Here is a 20,978-nt window from a genome sequence, read left to right on the forward strand (position 1 = left end):
GGAAAGTTGTTTCCTAACTTTCTGAGAAATCACCACACTGACATGCAAAGGGCTGTACCAGCTTGTACTCCCACCAGCAATGCAGAAGTGTTCCCTTTACCCCAAAACCTCTCCAGAATAAGTTGTCATCAGTGTTTTTGATCTTGGCCATTCTTACAGGTGTAAGGTGGAATCTCAGAGTTGTTTTGATTTGCATTTCTCTGAGGACTAAGGATGTTGAACATTTCCTTAAGTGTCTTTCAGCAATTTTAGATTCCTCTGTTGAGAGTTCTCTATTTAAGTCTGTACTCCATTTTTTTATTAGATTATTTGTTCTTTCAATGACCAGTTTCTTGAGTTCTTTGTATATTTTGGAGATCAGACCTCTGTCTGATATGGGGTTAGTGAAGATCTTTTCCCATTTTGTAGGCTGCTGTTTTGTGTTGTTGACCACATCCTTTGCTTTACAGAAGCTTTTCAGTTTCAGGAAGTCCCATTTATTAATTGTTTCTTTCAGTGTTTTTGCTCCTGGGGTTATATTTAGGAAGTGGTCTCCTGTGCCAATGTGCTGTGTGCTTCCCACTTTTTCTTCTATGAGGTTCAGTGTGGCTGGCTTTATGTTGAGGTCTTTGATTTATTTGGACTTGGGATTTGTGCATAGTGATAGATATGGATCTATTTTCACTCTTCTACATGTTGATATCCAATTATGCCAGCACCATTTGTTAAATATGCTTTCTTTTTCCATTTTCTTTTTTTTTGCTTCTTTGTCAAAAATCAGGTGTTCAAAGGTTTGTGGATTAATACTGGGTCTTTGATTTGGTTTCATTGGTCCTCCTGTCTGTTTTTATGCCAATACCAGGCTGTTTTCATTACTGTAGCTCTGTAGTAGAGTTTGAAGTCAGGGATTGTGATGTGGGGGCAAGATTTCTTTGTGCTTATATTTTCAGTACACCATAACAGAGTCATGATAAAGCATAGTAGTCCATACCATGGAAACAAGAAAGCAGAGAAAAGGAATATCTGTGCTGATGGACTTTCTCCTTTTCCTTTTATTATATCTAAGCCCCCAACCTAAGAGATAGTGCTCTCCACATTCAGGACAGACCTTTTCCCAATGAGTTAATCCTAACTGAAAATAAAGACACAGAATGCAAGTGCCTTACCAGTCTGGTAGGTGCTTCTCAATACAATCAGTATTAACCACCATACAAATAATTATAAAGTACGGTACGTATATATGAAAATGCCACAATGGTCCCTACTACTTTCTATGCTGATTTTAAAGTTAAAAAGAAGACCTGGGGATATAGCTAACTAGTTCACTGTGTGCTAACCCAAGCACTACATCAGCTGGGTGTGGTGGTCCACACTTGTCATCTCAGAATGGGAAATGTAGATACAGAAGGCTGATAGAGAAGATCAATGTCATTCTCGGCTACATAATGAATATGAGATGAGCTTGAGATAAAAGAGACACTGTCTGAAAATTAAAACAAAAAATAAAGAAAAGAAAGAGAAAGAAAAGAAAAATTTGCTATCACACAATGAGTACAACAAACGTTAGAAATTAGTATTTTTCTCACCAGTGACCATTTTAGGAATAACTAATACTTACAAAGGCTCTGTAATTTTCGAAGTTATATGGCCAATAAGTAGAGAACTGTAAAGTTTGACCTTAGCCACTCTCCTCTACTGTCTTTCCACTATGTTCTGTCCCTCTGTGGGCTAATACTAGAGTACCTGGAAGCACAAAAGAGGAATAGCCAAGCCTATCTTGTTTAAAAAAAAAGTAGCTAGAGCAGTCATTCAAAGGAGATGAGGCTTTATCCAAGCCTAGGAAGTCAAACAAAAGTTGGACCAAGTGGGCTACAGGAAAAGCACATTCTTTCCAGAGAAGGAAGTTTGTCAGGGGCATGGTGAAGTGAGAAACAGTAGGTCCCACGAGCTCAATATGGGTTGATGACAAAGGGCCTCAACCTTCCTTTCCTCTATAAGGTCTAGCAAAATCCAGTTAAATGGTGAAACACAAGAGGGTGTCATTTCTTTTTCCCAAGCAGCTGTTCTATTCCAATTCACCTTCTAGTTCTTCTTTCCTGGTTGGAATTAGGTTCAGAGGGATAAATTCTCTCCACACTCCTCTCCTTTGGAAGATTTGCCCCTCAGAAAGATATGCAGCAAATGTCCCGAGAACTGCAGCTGCCATCTCTTTTGCCTGTGCCCTCCTAGCTGTGTAATCTAATTGTGGCTGGCTCCTCACATGCTAGTTTTTTGCCTCAAGCACCTAGTGTGGGCTTGCTTTCCATTCCTTCACTATCATGTGTCCTAGAACCTTTGTATCTCAGCATGTGCCCCTTTTTGAGCTAGCCCCTTCCATATGTTTATTGCTGCTGAACAAAAATTGGCTGACTGACCTCTCCAAAAGTATTTCCTTTGAAATCGAAAGGCTGTCCTGTTGTGTGATATTTCACTCTTTTTGCTTTTTTTTTTGGGGGGGGGGGGCAGCACCCATCTCTCAAGTAAAACACACATGAAGGCTTATTCTTCTTTTTTGTGACTTGAGAGACAGCTGTGGGTGCTGGGAACTGAACTCCTATTTTTGGTTGTGAGCCTAGCCTTTAACAGCTGAGCCATCTCTCCAGGCCATGGGGGCTTATTCTTAATTATAAGTGCCCGACCTTAGCTTCACTTTTTTCCTAGTCAGCTTTTCTTAACTGAAATTAACCTGTATACCTTTTTCCTCTGGTTCTTTTTTCCTTTTCTTACTTCTGCATATCTTTCACTCTTACTCCATGGCTGGCTGGATGGCTGGCCTCTAGCATCCTTCTCTCCTTCTCTGTTGCTCCTTTCTTATCACTTCCAGATTTCTCCTTATACTTATACTTTCTCCCTGCCAGCCCCATCTATCCTTTCTATGCTTTGCTATTGGCGATTCAGCTTTTTATTCGGACCAACAGGTGTTTTAGACAGGCAAAGAATCACGACTTCACAGAGTTAAACAAATGCAGCATACACACAGGTCACACACCTTAAAATAATAGTCCCCAACACTTTCCCACTGGTATTAGAACTTGGTTAATGTGTTTATCCATTTCTGTGATGATTTTGTTATAGAATAAGTAATGCCCCTATAAAGTCAGCCGACAATTCAACTGTTTCTGTAAGTCATGGGGTTTCTTGCCAGTATCTTTTTAAAATAGTCTTGTCCATTGTATATACCAGGCCCTCTTAACTTTTCTGGACCCAGGGTCTCACTTTGTAGCCCTGAGTGTCACGGAACTTCTTATGTAAACCAAGCCGGCTTCAAACACATAGAGATCATTCTGCTTCAGCCTCCCAACTGCTAGAATTAAAGGCACATGCCACCACACCTAGTCAAGTCCTTTATTTTACTTGAGCATGCCATTCAATAAGCCAGCCTCTGCTGGTGACCAGATCACACTGTGACAATTTGTGTGCCCTGTTGAGGAGTTCTTTCTATCTACCATTGAGGAATAATGTTCCTCATTACTCTCCTTTTCCTCTTCTTGTACCACTTTATCCAGAAGGTGGATTTTACATTCTCAAATGTATACTTTTATGGAATCTTTGTATGAGCCAATAGAACAAGTAGCAGTGAATTGTGTGTCAATATTAACCATTGAAATTTTACTTTTTGCAGATGTAAAAGTAGGTGAAGGAACTTAACATAGTCCATTCAGGAGAAGCAATTAACTCAGAGCCTATTAATGCCTTGTTTATGGCATTATTGTCTGTTGTGCAATCAACAGATACTGAATATTTTCTCTATTTGAGTATATTCAGTTTCTTACTATCTCTGATGCTTCAGGATGTAATTTCTATGTATCATAGTTGTTTTCCTTTTTTCTGAGCCCTAGATACCTTAACTTATAGCATCTAACTGCTCTGCTAAATTTTTGCTCCATTACTGGTGTCCTCATGGTCCTAGCTTCTAATGTGTAAAAATCACTTGTGCTGTGTCCTCTTAGCAGAACTAGATTTCTGCGCCCCGTATCTTCTCTATAATTTTAGTCTTCTGATGGACTGTGGGATGCATCATGTTGCTTAGTTCTGACTTCCAGTCTCCTGGAAATTCAGAAGAGGTGGTAAGAATGAGGCTCAGATGGCAGAGTGTGTGCCTAGTTTGCATAAAGCCCTAGGTTCTTTACCCCCAGCATTGCATGAGTCAGGACAGTGGCATAGATCTGTAATCCCAGCATTTGCCATATTTTTTTGCTTCTCATGTCCTGGCCCGTGAACTATAGACTCCCATCTTACTATTGATTCTCAAATGCCTCATCATTTCATATTTACTTGCATCAAACAAAATGTAAGCTTTGAAATGGGGATAAATGTAAGCTTCTAGAAGTATAGTACTAGAACAGAATGGCACCTCTCAAAGATTGGGAAGAGAAGGAGGGAGGAGGGAGAGAGGGGAAAGCTTGGTCAATGGGAACAATGGTGCACTAAAATAGGAGCAAAATGTCCTGGTGTCCTTGTTCTCGGTAGGGTGACTCTATATAAAGCTAATGTATATTCCAAACTGGCTAAAAGAGTGGATTTTAATGTTTCACCGCAAAGAAATGACAGATGCTAGAGACAGTAAAGATGGTGATTAACCTGACGTGGTCACCACACAGAATCCACCTGGATCAAAACTTTATCCCACAAATTAGAATAATTATTATATGTACATTACAGATGCACTAAAACAACCCAAAGAGATAAGATCTTTTTTTAAAAGAAAACAAATTCCTGGGTTTGAGGTATAGTTTAGTGGGAAAGCATTTACATGCATGTGCAAGGCCTTGGTTCCATCTTCAGTAATGCAAAAAAAAAAAAAAAGAAGAAGAAGATGAAGAACTATGAGTGTAACTTTCCTATTTCCAATTTGGGACCGTCTCGCATAGATCATGCTGCCTCCAAATCCCTATGGAGTCGTGGATAACACTGAACACCTGATACTCCCGATACTCCTGACTCCACCTTGCAAATGAAGAACCATATGCTTTGAGCAAACTGAAAAAAGTGTATTCATTCTTAGATTCGTGTTTCTTATGTTCTACAATTCTTTGGACTTGGGAAATGACTTATGTGCCCCCCGTGAGCTAACTGCACTGTATTGCTGTAGGCAGATTTCTGAATTCAAGAGAGATGAAACCCCAGGTGCCAAAAATATATCTGCAAAGTTCCACATTTGGGTATGGAGACTAAAACAGGAAGCAATAATTTGCAAAGCCATCTAATAGAGACTGATGTAATGGCTTGGCAAGGTCATGAAGACCTGCCCTTGAATTCTGGCTCAGGACTTGCTAGCTGAGTGTCCTTGAGCCAATCAATCTCTGAATGTAACATCATCAATAACAATAAAGAGTTTTAATTTATTGGTTTCTTATTTATTAAAAAGTTGATATTTCCTCCACAGATTTTGAAATCCTCTAGTTATCATATAAAAAACCTTCTTTAGGGTTTGTCCTTAAGGTCCCCATCACCTGTTTTTCCCCTTTATTTGCAGTGCCACATCACTTTATAGATTAGTAACCAATATTCTATTATAAAAGCTACGGTTTTTTACAGTAAAGTTTTATGAGTCATGATAATGTAGTCATAAAAATGGAAAACATGCCAGGATGTGATGGTATAGGCCTTTAATCCTAGCAATCAGGAGGACGAGGCAGGCAAATCTCATTGAGTTTGAGCCCACTTTGTACAGGAAGTTCAAGTGAGCCAGAAGACCTTGTGAAGATTTTTTAAAAGAACATGTAAAAACTGCTTCTATAGAGAGATCTTAAGAATACTTAATGTGTATACCATTAAAATATATAACTTATTATTTTGAGATTCATCAAGCTCTTCCACTGAGCTTAGTACCAACTGAGCCCCATAAGAACCATAAAGTGGCAGGTTTTGTTTGGGGTAAAACTCAGCGGTAGAGATCATATTTAGCATATGTAGAGCCCTACATTTCATCCCCAGGACCAAAAAAAAAAAAATAGAGGGGGAAGACAACTTGCCCTCATGTACTTACTCAATGAGTGAGAGAAAGCAAGAGCCAACTGAGATTTCAACCTAGTGCAGTATAGCTCAACATAGCTTTACTTTAAAAGTTTTTTATCATTTTTAATTACACGTAGTGATGTGTGTGTCCTTATGTCAGTGTAGACCTATGAGTGCAGGTGCCTACAGAAGCCAGAGACAGACTTCCTGGAACTAGAGTTACAGGCTGTCATGGTCTGGCCCTAGGAACTGAATGTGGGTCCTCTAGAAAAGCAGCAAGTGCTCTTAACCATTGAGCCATCTTTCCAGCCCCACCACCTCCAACTTGTAAAGCTCCATACTCTTTCACTCTGAATGTGCTGACCCCAAATAATTAGGAAAGCAGTCGATAACATGGTCTGAAGGTGGGAAAGGTGGTTAGAAGAGGAAGTGGCCCGTGGAATAAACTCTGAGCATTTTTAGGTTGCCAGTACACTGAGAGGGGACAGATAATATCCCAGAAAGAAGAACAAAGTGTTCAAATGCAATGTCCTGGCTACACTGTTATGGTAACAAAGAGACTAATATGCAAGAGCATGCCAGTCACCTGCCCCAAATCTGACTGCCCGCATAGAATACCTCATGTTCCCTCTTTTACTCACATTATTCATAGAACTACTTTGTTCTCACATCTCTTTCAGGCTCTTTGAAACCCTCCAGTCACTCTTCTGGTCTGTATTTGGCCTTTTAAATCTCTACGTCACTAATGTGAAGGCCAGGCACGAGTTCACCGAGTTTGTGGGAGCTACTATGTTTGGAACATACAATGTGATCTCTCTGGTAGTGCTGCTGAACATGCTCATTGCCATGATGAATAACTCCTACCAGCTTATTGCCGTGAGTAATTGTTTTGCCATGGGGATTCCTTGGGTTTCTAGAGAAGGCACAGTGATGTGGCGCCCATTGCAAGCTCAATGAAACAGTCTGATCGCCTCAATGAATATACATTAGTCAATTATTCATCTGCCTTCTTTCTAGAACAATGCTGTTTGCAGTCTTAGTCTACAGAAAGTCAGTAGTATAGATTGCGTTACTGGATTTGATGACTTTCTTGCTATCTGTTTAAAATGTTTTAACATATTTGAGACAATTTTTTGTCTTGGTAAGGAAACCTCAGGGGATATATTACAGTGGGCTACTCAGTTTTGCACTTCACTTATATTCTGGGTAAATCCAGTTAATCTGTTAATAACATTGCAAACATCCTCCCCAGATTTGGAGTTTGGGAAGATGACCTTCTAGGAAGAATAGGGGCCATTTTGTTTTTGATACAATGTCTCATAATGTTTAAAGTTGCATTAAACTCACTGTGTAGCTGAGAATGACCCTGAACTCCTCCATATCTCAGGTCCTGAAATTACAGAAGTGCACTATAATAATCAGTTAATAAGAGGAGCTATTTCTTGTTAAAGTAGAGATGAGTAAGTGTACTCTACCGTCAGATCAATCTTCTTCGATTGAGCTTATTGTTTTTATGACAGGTGTCATTGTATAGACCAGGCTGGTCTCTAATTCCCAGTCCTCTTGCCTCAACCTCTGGAGTACTGTGGTTGTAGGCATGCACCATGACATTTTGAATCTTGCATTGCTTAAGTTTTAGTGCTATTGGGAGGTAATAGAGCCTTTAGTAAGTGGGGTTTAATGGGAAGTTAGGTCATTGGGAAGTATACTCTTGGAAAGGATTATAGGATGCTACCCCCTTTCTCTTCCTCCTTGCTCTCTTGCTGTCATGGTCACCTGCCCTGCTGTGCTGGTCTGCCACCAGCTGAAAGCAACCATTGACTGAAGTCATGAGCCACAATAAACCTTTCTCTTTATAATTTGATTTTTCTCCTATACTTTCTCACGGTGACACAAAGGTGAATTTGTAGAATTTTTGCCATTGGGGATTTTTTTTAAGGTGTAAAATTGTCTGCGAGGGTACTTTAGGTCATAGATGCTTAAATGACTAACTATAAGGGAAATGGGAGTATAGTAGAAAAAATTAAAAACCAAGGACTGTAGTCTTGGGGCTGTCTTTTATCATCAAGTCAGCTTGGGTACCTTATTTCCCCTTCTTAGACCTCTGATTCTTCATCTCAAAAGTGATGTGTTGCATTGGTGGTGAGTAATACCATTGCCAGCGCTGTGAGCCTGTGTTTACAAATCAGGATAGCACAGCAAGGTCCGTCCTAGCTCTGAAATTCAATCCCATTGGTGTCAGGAAACAGAACAATACAATATAGTTCAGCTTCATTTCTTGCCTCTCATAGTCTCTCTCTCTCTCTCTCTCTCTCTCTCTCTCTCTCTCTCTCTCTCTCTCTCTCTCTCTCTCTCTCTCCTATTCTCCCTTTTTCCCTTTCTCCCCTCCAAGTCCACCTTCATTCAAATCCAACTAGAGGAAGAACTTAGAGATGACTTATGCTCACACCTAGTCTGTTCTCTACCAGGGATAAGACACACATGGGATCTAAAAGGTTTCTTTTTCTGCCTGCAAAGGCAGTTGTAGTTATCTCACTTAGTATCTAGCAGTTAATTAATCCTAGTGACAGAAAAAAAGTTAAAATTTTCTTGTCATCTAATACAGGGTTTCAGGGTGCCCCACTGAGCGGGGTGACATTTTCTAGCAAGAATAAGAATCATCAACTCTAGCTTTTCGTCACCACCTGCTGGTAGCAGGTTGAGTTTTAATACTCCCTACTTCCGCACCTGAACAAAATACCTTGATTCCTGTCACTAAGGGCCTGAGTAGGTGGCCTGAATGGGGCCTACATCATCTCACACATCTGCAGTCGAAGCAAACCAGGCTGAATCCTCCCTGCTGCTCTGGAATTTCCTGTTTGTATATTTACAGCATTGGATTGGAAATGAATCCAATTGGGTGTTAATATTGGGCAAACTGATGGCACAAATACCCAAGTTTTTCCAAGGAGTAAAGAATAGAAAATAGATTTCATTTCATTTGTAATATTTCTACTTCAGCCAGGTGATGGTGGCACACACTTTTAATCCCAGTACTCAGGAGGTAGAAACAAGAGGATCTCTGTGAGTTCAGGGTCAGCCTGGTCTACAGAGCGAGTTCCAGCACATCAAGGGATACACAGAAACCCTGTCTTGGAAAAAGAAATCTCTACTTTAGAACTGTCCCTTTAGAAGGCCTCTGTTATAGGGATAAAGACTTTAGGAAGAGAAACCACTGGAGACACTTATCTTCTCCTTTAATGGGTACCACAAGCTGCCTCAGCCTTGGTAGGAATGTGGGTGTCAGCAAATATCACTAGAAAATTATTCCGTGTTTATTCTAGTTCAGAGGTTAAGAGCCACAGCTAACCCAGGAAAAGTTGTGCTCTTTATCAGTGCTTCATGAAGGATTAAGATACTGAGGAAGTGGCTATTTTAATAGTCAGTTGAATCTAAACAAGGAAAAAATGTACAAATAAGAAAAACATACATAAACTTATCATAAAATGCCAGCACTCAGAGTCAGGTTTTGCCATGTGGCCCATGTATTTCTTCCTTTAACATTTTCTTCCCAGTTCTGAAACAAATGTTATTTGAGCTGTTAGTTACCTAATGACAGTTTAAAGGTATAGGTCCTGTCTCTTCCTGAGATCAAGTAAGCAATGAAAGGTTTCATGAGGGCAATGTGTGTGCCTGAGGAAGAGTCAGAAGGGATACCAACAAGAAAACGTGATTAGAAGCACAAAAAATTATGATTTTGTAAAGGGCTCAGGTCTGGGCAGCAACTCCCAAGTCAAAGATATCACCAGCCTCCATATAAAATAACAACTACCAGTGGACTTTCTGGGGACGAAATAAATGGCTCTATTTGTATTTCCAGAGAGCAGAAGACAATATAACCCCGCCCCCCGGCCATCAGTCCCACCAAAGAGTTCAAACTCTGAAAGCTGGGCTGAAATTAAGTAGCAGTGGACTCCCTTTCCAAGTGAAGGACTTGTTCGGTTCAAGATGCATTAGGGAGTGCATAGCAATCCAGAAACTGACTCTTTCTCACCCCATTTTCTATGATACCAAACCACACTGAGAGACCTGATCCAGGACTACCACATTCATGAAGGAGAAAGAAGATATGCCCATCCATCAAATACATAGAAAGTGTTCCCGCCCTTGGGTAATGTGGAATGTGTAAATAGCTGTTAGTAATCTATTTTCATCAAAACTTACTTTTTCTATTACTGCTATGTACAGAGACTCTACCCAGAACCCTGAGCTAACCTGCCTGACCTGCCAAGTCCCATTTTTTCATCCTTAGCCAAAGCTAAGAGAATAGAGTTTTTCTAAGATGTCAAAATTCAGTAGCTACCATTTAATAAATATGGTCATATGGTCATACTTTTATCTCTGTAATTATAGTCGTGTTCACCATTCACCCATGGGCCACACATTATATAAATGTATTCAGTGCATGTTATCTCATTAAATCATCACACTCATTTTATGAAGTGTTGTTATTAATTTCACTTTGTAAATGGGGAAACTGAGGAAAAGAGACTGAAGTGACTTGTCTAAGGAGGAATACTCTGTTTCCTTTCTGATTAGCGTGCTTAAGTTATACACATTAGTGAGTTTCAGATAATATTTCATGGCATGGCATACACTATACAAATCCAGCCTCTCTATCTAAGCTACCCTTCCTCCATCTCCAGCAATCACTATTCTGCATTTGGGTCACCCTTTCTTTAAAAGCATGCACTTGTGAAAGAGGATATGTTCTACTTGCATTTCTGCATCTGGCTTAGTTCACCTAACATAATGTCCCACATTTCCATTCATTTTGTTGCAAAATAAAAGGTTTTCATTTTCTTGGTGGCAGAATAATACTCCATTGTGCATATTCACCACATTTTCTTTACCCATTCATGTGTTGATAGGCACCTAGGTTGATTCTGTATTTTAGCTATTGTGATAATGCCACAATCAACATCTGGATGTAGATATCCCTTTGGTATGCTGATTTTATTTCCTTTGCATATATGTCCAAAAGTAAGACAGCTGGATATTATGAATTCCATTTCTCTTTTGTTGAGGAGCCTCCATATTGTTCTCCATAATGGCTATGCTAATTTTCATCCCTATCAACAGTGCAAGGGAATTCATGTTTTTCTTCACAACAGCATTTGTTATTTCTTGCCTTTAGTTTCTGTCTTTTTGTTTTGTTTTGTTTTAATAGCCAAGGACAAATTCACAGTAAGGCCTCCTGATCCAAATTAACAATATCATACCTCCTCCTTTTGGCCTACATCCTGATCAAAGGCCCTGATGCACACAGGATATTCAGCTTCTATCTAAGCTCAGCCCTCCTTTCCCTTGGCTGGCTTGCTGGCTTCTAATCAAAGGGATCCTGTAGGGGGACTTGCTTGTTTCCGCAAACAGTGTCGTCTTTGATACACCTGTATGCTCAGCACCATGCCTCCACCTCCAGCTTTCTTCTTCTCCTTTAAGGTGGCCACCAGATGTCAAGCAAGTTCTTTCCCCTCTACTCTGCCCTTATTTCTGCCAGACACATGGCCCGCTAAGGTGAATCTCATGTTTACTTTCTTAAGACACAGTCTTTTGGTTTTATGTGTATGGGTTTGGTTCTATATACATATATGTGCAGTATATGCACTCTAGGTGCCCTCAAGGACTAGAAAAGAAGTTACTGGAGTTACAGACAGTTATTAACAGCCAGAGTAGAACGGGGGTCCTCTGAAAAAAACAAGAAGTGCTGCTGGTCCTGTAGTAACTGCACCTCCCCAGTCTGTGGCTCACACCTTTAATCCCAGCCCTCAGGCAGCAGAGGCAGCCAGATTTTAGTGATCAGTGTCAGCCTGGTAAACCACACAGCAAGTTCCGAACCAACCAAGGCTGCATAGTGATACTTTGTCTTAAAAAAAAAAAATCATACTCTGTCAAAAAAAAAAAAAAAAACAAAGCCCATAGCCACAGAGAATAAGCAGGCCACCAAACTCATGACAAGGACTCATTATCTCGCACATCCTGCCTTGAGACACCTCAGCCCTCTTTCCCAAACAGATCTTGCATGCCTAAAACGTCTCTGGAAATTATACCCACACTAGTAAATGAACCGTCAAACCTGGTGTTCCAGGACTGGAGATTGAGGCACTCTCAGCAAAGTTCATAGAGTCAGCGGTCACTGTTATCTGCCCAGACCGCCGGTCTCTGCCTGGGCTTGGTTTGGATCTCCCCCTGGTGGTCTAACTTAGGAACAACATTTTCTTCGTCCTATTGCTGCCTGGCCTCAGATTTTGTCTGCTAGCCATTGGGAGGGTGGGTATCTGCTGAGGACCAGAACAATTCACCTTGAATTTCTCACAGTACAGGGTAGCAGGATCCTGTTGTGCACCAAACTGTTTCCAACTGTAAGTGTAGCCTGTGGTGCTTGCTGCTGCATGATAAGAATTTTAGTGACTGACAGAGGGGCAAGGAGGAATGGGAAGAATACACAAACAGCCATCATTTTCTTTCTTGCTATTTAAAGGCAACCTAACAGGGTAGACACTCAGGCTGCTTCTCCGTTACCCAACAGGTTGCCTGTCCTGGGTGTTCATCAGTAGCAGAAATAATTCTCATAAAAATTTCATCTTGGATCCACCTAACAGAAATAGGACTGCTTATGCCAGTCACCAGTTAGTCCCAATGCCTCTCCCTAAGTGCCTGAAGAAGCATGGGGAGAGACAACAGCAAGAAAAAAGTGATTGGAGACACCGGAAATATTACCAGTTCCCGAGCCAAAGATGCCAGCAGCCTCCATGGAAGACAGCAACTGGTAGTAGGCATTTCAGATGAGTTCCAGGCTGAAATTAAGAAAAAAAAAGCGCATCTCCCTGGACATTGGTCTCAGGGTGTTCTAGTCATAAGTTAAAAATTACATTGGTAGACAGTTCAAGTGCCCATGGCCCAGAGGTCCTTACCAAAGAGTGTGGTTCTTCATAGATTTTTGCCTACTCTCACAGTCCTTGTTTTGGGTGCCATGCATCTTTTGACTAGAACAACAAATGATACAAATATTCTTTTATTTCTGATTGGCCTGAGGGTTTTTGTTTTTTTGGCTGTTCGCTTTCTCTTTCAGTGTTTAAGATAGGAACTCACAGTATTGCTTCCACAGACAGGCCTTGAACTTTTCATCCTCCTGCCCACGTCACCCATGTGCTCGGGTTGCAGTTGTGTGGCCACAAATCCAGTGTCTGTTTGGGATTTCGAAACTAAATATGGTATTGGCCAAGGATCAGCAGCTCTGGGAGAATCACTGCTTTTGCCGAGGATCCAAAATGGGGGATCCTCATGCCTGCAACTCTAGCTTCCGGGGATATGATGCCCTCTTCTGGCCTCTGTGGACATGAACACACACACACTTTAAAACAGGTTTAGAAAATATAAAATGTTCAGTTCTGAGTTACCAATAAGAAAGCCTTTCTCAGGCCAAGTTGGTGGTGGTGTATGTCTTTAATCCCAGCACTCAGGAAGCAGAGGCAGGGGGATCTCTGAATTTGAGGCCAGCCTGATCTACAGAGTGAGTTTCAGGACAACCAAAGCTACAAAAAGAAACATTGTCTTGGGGGGGAAAAGCCTTTCTCTTCCTGTGATCACCAGAGCCCAGTGGCATAGCCTTCCCCAATACAGGCAGTAAAGTGGGCAGGGAGTGTTAACAACACAGAAGTAAAAATACCCAAAGGAACATCAGGGATGTTGTCTGCCTTGTACTTGAGATGTAGCAGATTTATCTTACCTCAATTGTTATGGTTAAGCTGCTGGATTTGGTTTATTATTTTTATTTATTCTTCTCTCAATATAATATATCCTGACCACAGCTTCCCCTCCCTCTTCTCCTCCCAGCCTCTCCCCTTCATCTCCTCTCTCCACCAGATCCACTCTATTCCCTGTTCCCTCCTCCCCCCCAAAAAAAAGCAGGCCTCCCAGGGACATCAACTGAGCATAGCACAAGATAAATCTGCTCTTTTAAAGAGTGACAAGGGAAATATCATGATAAAATAAGAAAAGAATAACACCTCTCTCTCTCTCTCTCTCTCTCTCTCTCTCTCTCTCTCTCTCTCTCTCTCTCCCCCCTCTCTCTCTCCTCTCCTCTCCTCTCCTCTCCTCTCCTCTCCTCTCCTCTCCTCTCCATTCCCAGTCCTTCCTCTTCCTTTATGTCTCTGTTTGCATCACAAAGTTTGGCTGTCTTTTGCTCTCCTTTTCACTTTTCCCTGGGTAATAAAGAGGATGAGATGCATAGTTATCTCAAAGGCTCTTTTAATAATAGTGGCACATCAGAAATCTCCAAGAGTGGCAGAAAAGAAAGCACTGTAGGCTTCTTCACTCATTAAGGAATCAACAGTTATTATAGAAGACTTAATTAAAGGGTTTTAAACACTCTCGGTTCCCTCCATCCAGTGTCCATGGCCTGGATCTAAAGAGGACTTCCTGGTAGATCTTCTAAGAGATAATGCCATGGGGTTTTGCTCATACAAGCTCTTTCACACATTTCGTACAGGCAAACTAATTGACGTAGAGATATTTTAAGGCAGAGGGTCTCCATTCTAACCAGGACACATGTTCTAAAATATTGTAGGCTCTCATTTTTAAATGTGTTTGAGGACTGGAGAGACAGCTTAGCAGTTAAGAACACTGACTGCTTTTCCAGAGGACCTGGGTGAAGAAGGACGCTTAAAAGAAACCCCACACTAGCTGAGAATTGAGAATAATAGAGGGCTATGTATTTAGGGGTAGACTCGCAAATCACAATCCTCTGCTGGAAAGGAGAATAGCAACTTAATCCCGCAGTGGGAAAAGAGGGTGGATGCGCACTTTACATCTGCATAAATAGTAGCAGAGGCCCCGCCCAAGTGGGTAGGTAACTTAAAGGCTACTGGCAGTAGGAATTCCTACAGCACCTGGGTTCAATTCCCAGCACCCACATGACAGCTCACAAGCATTTATAACTCCAGTCTCCGGGCTTCTGACATCCTTGTCTAGCCTCCATAGGCACCAGGCATTCAGATGGTGTATAGACATACATAGTAGGAAAAACTCCCAAGTACACATAAAAATAAATTTAAAAGAATGTAAATGTATCTGGAACATGAGTAAACGAATTCACTGTGCTTTTCGTACACAGTGAAGCCAAATTTTTTTTTATTAATAATTTCCACCTCCTCTCCTCCTCCCCCTTCCCTCCCCTCTTCTCCTCCCCCTCCCTCCCCTCTTTGGTCTAAAGAGCAGTCAGGGTTCCCTGCCTGAAGCCAACTATTTTGAAGCACGGAACATTTTAGACAAAGCTGATCAAAACTCATCGTATTATCCTCTAGCCAGGGGCTAGTGACTTTATTAATTACTTGTCATATTTTTTTTGACAAAATACCTGGTTTCTATTGCTGTGAAGAGACACCATGTCCATGGCAACAGGAAAACAGTTCATCGAGGCTGGCTTACAGTTCACAAGTTCAGTCCGTTATCACAGTAGAGCATGGCAGCATGCAGGCAGAGATGGTGCTCAAGAAGTACTTGAGAGTCTTACATCTTGCAGGCAATAGGAAGTAGAATGAGTGTCCCACTGAGCAAAGCTTGAACAAAAGAGACTTCAAAGGCCACCCCCACAGTGACACACTTCCTCCAACAAGGCCACACCTACTTCAACAAGGCCACACCTTCTAATAATACCACTCCCTTTGGGGGCCATTTTCTTTCAAACCACCACATCTGAAAAAAAATAAGTTAAGGAAGTATTTATTTGGGATCCATCATGGAGACAGGGACTTAAGGTAGCTAGTCACATTGTATCTACAGTCCATAAGAAGAAAAGGATCACTTTTGCCTTTTAGTCTAGAACCCCAGCCCAAGAAGTGGTGTTTCTAATATGAAGTTGTGTCTTTGCGTCTTAACCTAATCTAGAAATTCCTTTACAGACATAACAAGAGACTGGTGTCCTAGGTAACTCTATATTCTATCAAACCGACAATATTAGGCATTGCAGAGAACTTTCGCGTAAAGGGCCAGTTAGTAAATATTTTAGAGTTTGTGGACCATATATTCCGTCTCAGCTACTCAATTCTTTTCTCGTAAGACAAAAGTAGCCAAGGCAATACATAAACTAATGGGTATAGCTGTGTGCCAGTAGTTTTTCATTTTTCTTTAAATCTGAAGGGGCAAAATATTATACCTTTGATTATTGAGTATGTTAAAGTGTAAGACAAATATTCTTAGCTTGTGAGATATACAAATACTAAGTAGCCAGTTTTCCAATTACATGGCTGATTTCAAAATACATGTCTCTTCAACCTTTGCAGATCAAAGGGATCATGGCTTACGTTTTCTTCATATTCCACTGATGCCTAGAAAAAAACAGGTTCTACCTACATATAGTAAATATGTATTTTTGTAAATATAATATAAAATATTGATATAAAATAAATAGTAAATATATAAGTAAATATATTTTTGAATTGATAGAAAAATGCTTTGAGCAATCTCTGATTTATAATTTTTTAGCCCAGCTTAAAAAATGGATAAATGGATTTATATTCATTACAAGTCTTTCAATAGCAATGATAGGGGAATTATCTAACTAGAAGAAAATCTACCTCAATTTTAGATTTCATGATAATAATGAATACAGTTCCCAGTTTTAGTCCCTGGCATCAATAATACACAAATCATTTATACTTAATCCAGTGCTGTCCACTTTGTAAAACACGCTTGCATATGACTTTGACAATGTTATCTTCATCTTACCGGTAAACAAGCTTCTTGTAGATGTTGAGACATGGCTTAGTTCATGTGGCAAATTTGCTCATCCCTTCCTTCTTCGCACAAGTGCACGTGAGAGCCAATGAAGAAGAAGTCATTGTCTTTGGTGATACAGCCACTGGCGAGTTATCCATGCTCCACTGGATAACTTCACACCCATGTGCACATAAGTAGCTCTAGTTAAATCCATTTGCTTACAAAGCCAAAGAAAGTCAAAACTAATAATAAAAAAAGACATAAAAGTGGGGTGAGGATGTGGTAGGAGGTGAGAGGAGGACAAGATGGGGCTGAGAGATGAATGTGACCAGAACATACTACACACACATGCACACACACACACACACACACACACACACACACACACACACACACACACACTCGTTTTTCGAAGAATAGATTAATTTTTAAAAAAAAATCTCCTTTCTTGTCATGATGGCACACAAATGTAACCCCAGCACTAGGGAGGTGAAATGAGGAGGAGGGTGAGTTCAAGGTCATCCTGAGTTATATTTTGAGACAGTCTCTCTCAAAACAACCTAGTAACCATAGCTGGGGAACATGATAACCGGCAGTTTCATGGAGTTAGACCCATTGTTATAAGCACTCATGTAGTTTGAAAGGATAAAATAGGCTATCATAGGGCATCAGTACTAGATTGCGAAGGATGCTGTAGGCAGGCAATGAGTTATAGCTGGAAAGCTTTCTGCCCCTGATGTTCTGTAGCTGGGTATAGGCACTTTATTTGAAGTCAATAAACCGTTTAAACTAATCCCCAGTAGGTTTCAAAATGAACAGTTCATTCTAATCACCTAGAAACCTCAGACAGGACAGGCTGATTGAGTGTTGAACAGGAAATCAACCACTTCCTAGACTACTACACACATGTGATACGTTAAGGGAGGGAGGCTGGGCTTGAAAGAAACTGAGAACCATATTTTTGAATATTCTAGTATTTTTTTTAATGAATTAAAACAAAAGTGAAAATCCAGCATGGGCCACCATGCTAGAAATCTCACCACTTGAGACAGGAAGGTTTCTGTAAATGTGAAACCAGCCGAGGCTACACCTCATGTTCCAGGCCAGCCTGGGCTACAGAGACTTCATCTCAGAAAGAAAGAAAAGAAAGAGGGAGAAAAGAAAAGAAAGAGAGCATGTATAGAAAGGGAGAGAGAGTTAAAATTACAATACCTTTAAACTATCTTAAATTGCATTTTACCCTATAGGATGCAAGGTATAACTTTTGCTAAGGTCCACAAATCTGCATTTTAACAGTTGGCCCACATGATTCTGATGAACGGCAATACTTCAGACACAAATCCCAAATTCTACCAGGAGAAAAGGGCATCCCAAGTGAGATCGACATCCCTTGAGATGGCAGAGCAAATGAATATTCTCACTTCTTTTTAGGGTGTGCATGTCACAGTAATTTTTGTAGCTTTCTCTATCAAGGGGAAACAGAGATTGTTATCTGTTCAAATGAAGGTAGCAATTGATAATTAGTGCAAAGGATCCCAAAATAGCCCTCTGATGAGTTGTCCCTAAGGCCAAAGATTCCTGGGAACAGCCTTTTGCTTTAGGGGTTGTTATTAGCTCTGCTCTCCCTGGGTTTGTGCTGTTTTCCCCTCTGCATTATGTTAGAACTTTTCCAATTTGCTAAGCAAGATGACTGCTGGCAGGAGATCTGAGAGAGTGCTTGAGACTGTCAAGAACTCAGAAAGAAGCTGGCCCCATAGTTTTGATTGTAAGAAAAATCACCTTGAGCTTGTATTTATTGAGAAATGTGAAATTGAGCAGATACATTCATTCCACCGAGATCCATGTGCTTCCAGTCTGAGTGAGTCGGTAACCTCAGAGGGAATGTTCTAGCGTCAGAGTATGTTGGATCCACACAGCAAAAGAAGGGAAAGCGAATAGAAACTCTGACCTGCTCTGCAGGAGATCATGATCTCAAAGACAAAGCAGGGCACACAAACAGATTATAACACACCATTAAATTATCACGGAGTCCACATGATGATAGCACAACAGTCCTAAAAGTTTGGGGAAGTTGGAAAGGGATGGACCACTATGCGGTTGAGTGACTGATTTTTGAAAATGTTCCAAAGTCAGAGTTGAGTCTGAGGGAGGAAGGCAAAGAGGAGTGGGCATGACCAGCAGACATACGAAATAAACAAGATGAGATTCAATATATAATTAGTCTACCATATAAGGTTAAAGACTAGTCCTGTCCTGGACAAAGAAAAAACTCCTTGGCATAGTTAGGGAAGGTTTAAATGAATGTGAGGACAATAGTCACATCTCTAATAGTCCTGCCGCTCAATTTGTACCAAGGCTGAGAATGAAATCAGCATCTATACACCACATTGTTCACAAAATCAGTATGTAAATACTCACCTTTTTTATTAACCAGTGGCTCATACCATTATGATCTATTCTTTACTGGTGTATAGAATTCAGGGGCTACCCGACAACCCCAAGTAGTGTGCCCAGTTACTTGCTACATTCTACTTGTTCAATACCGGAACTGAAAATTGACCCGGTGGACATGTATGAATTGGTATACAATAAATGAATGAGAAGAAAAAAACTAGTTCAAAGATTATTTATAATAACTTCTCCGTCACTTCCCAGCATCTTTGGTAATTCCCAACATGAGGCTGCCTGAGCGCTCAGGGGATGGGACAACAGTGATAGGAATGGGGTTCTGTCATCTTTTCTCCAAAATGCTTAGCTGAAATTATGAGAGGAGCAGCTGCAAGAAGGAACATCAGAAAGACCCCTAAACTCAACAAAAGTTGATTGTGACTTAGAACTTGGCCCATCACATATTTGCATTCTTTGTCAAAAGCAAATATATTTCTCCATAGACTTGTAGCAAATTACTTTTTTACATTTTCTATTTAATTTTGAGATTATAATATAATTACATCATTTATCTCTTCCCTTTTTGCCCTCTAAACCCTCCAGTGTAATCCTCCCTGCTCTTATTTCAAATTTATAACCTCTCTTTTTCATTAAGCAAATTACTTTTTAAAGGACATAGCTGCTTATATTTTTAAACATGTACCAAATCCCAGGAGGCATAAAGTACTGGATCAGGAGTTTGAGGCCAGCCTGAGGTACAGAGAGACACTGTTTCAAACAAACTAAACACACATAAACAGACACACACAGAGACATACATAAAAATACAACACATACCCCCCAAAAGAGCTGTACTCACATAGGAATTACTAGGGCAAACAAACAGTAAGACAAATGATTTCCAAATATCAGAGTGTCTAGCCAAATTATATCAAAGTAACTGAATATGCACAGGAATCATAGCATCATTCTTCCTTGTGTTCACATGATATATATATATATATATATATATATATATATATATATATATATATATGTATGTTCATGGGTGTGTACACATGAGCATGCAAACTGCACAAGCACATGTGGAGATTAGGGGGTTGCTGTCAACTGTAGACCTTGATCATTCTCCATCTATTTTTTGAGACAAAGTTACTCGTTCAACCAGTAGCTCATTAAGTCTGCCAGACTGACCAACCATTGGACTCCAGAGTCTCGCCTGTCTCCACAAATCCAGCACTAGGATTACAGGCAAAAATCATACAATTTTATGTAGGTCCTGGAATCCAAGTGTGCGTCCTCATGCTTGTACAACAGGTACTTTACCCACTGACCCTTCTTCACAACTCCTCATATTCTCCCATGTTGAAGATGTCTAGGAATAAAATTTTGCATTTGGAAATACAATTCAGTTCATTTGAAGAAACACTTATTGAATGCCTTCTTCATTTAAAGAAATATGCCAGATACACAGATGTATTTCCAAGATTGGCAGGGTCTCTTCTCTAGGATGTCAAAATATGCGATAACTCAAGGTTTGTTTCAGTATTTTATGCTCAGAACTAACACATGACATAGCTCTTCCTTCATACCAGTAAGGTAGTAAGTAGCATATGAACTTTACATTGACTTTAACAACATTTTAGCTTAGTACCTATTTCCGACAGTTTTAATGGTTGAGAAGACCAGAACTCAAAGACTTAAGTTTATTGGTCTGAAAGCATACAACTAGTAAGTGGCAGAGCTTTCTTCCAAACCCTTGTTCAATCCTCAAACTCTTGCTCACTTCACAATAGCAGGGTTCTTCTCATCATGCTGCTACCTCCTGTAGCACAATTAATAAAAACTCAGAGAGA

The 20,978-nt window shown here is 40.4% G+C and overlaps 1 protein-coding gene across 2 annotated transcripts in view; it reads left to right on the top strand.

Moving 5' to 3' along the window:
• Positions 1-20,978, top strand: part of LOC121444028 (short transient receptor potential channel 5) — a 300,209-nt gene that overhangs the window by 251,996 nt on the left and 27,235 nt on the right. For both annotated transcript variants that reach the window (XM_041645758.1, XM_041645759.1), the window contains exon 7: positions 6,657-6,852. In XM_041645758.1, coding sequence (XP_041501692.1) covers positions 6,657-6,852 — 196 coding nt within the window. The remainder of the gene's footprint in view (positions 1-6,656; positions 6,853-20,978) is intronic.

The sequence above is a fragment of the Microtus oregoni genome, unplaced genomic scaffold (genome assembly GCF_018167655.1).
Source record: "Microtus oregoni isolate MIOR12 unplaced genomic scaffold, Mior012 000116F_ref0000321, whole genome shotgun sequence".
NCBI lineage: Eukaryota > Metazoa > Chordata > Mammalia > Rodentia > Cricetidae > Microtus > Microtus oregoni.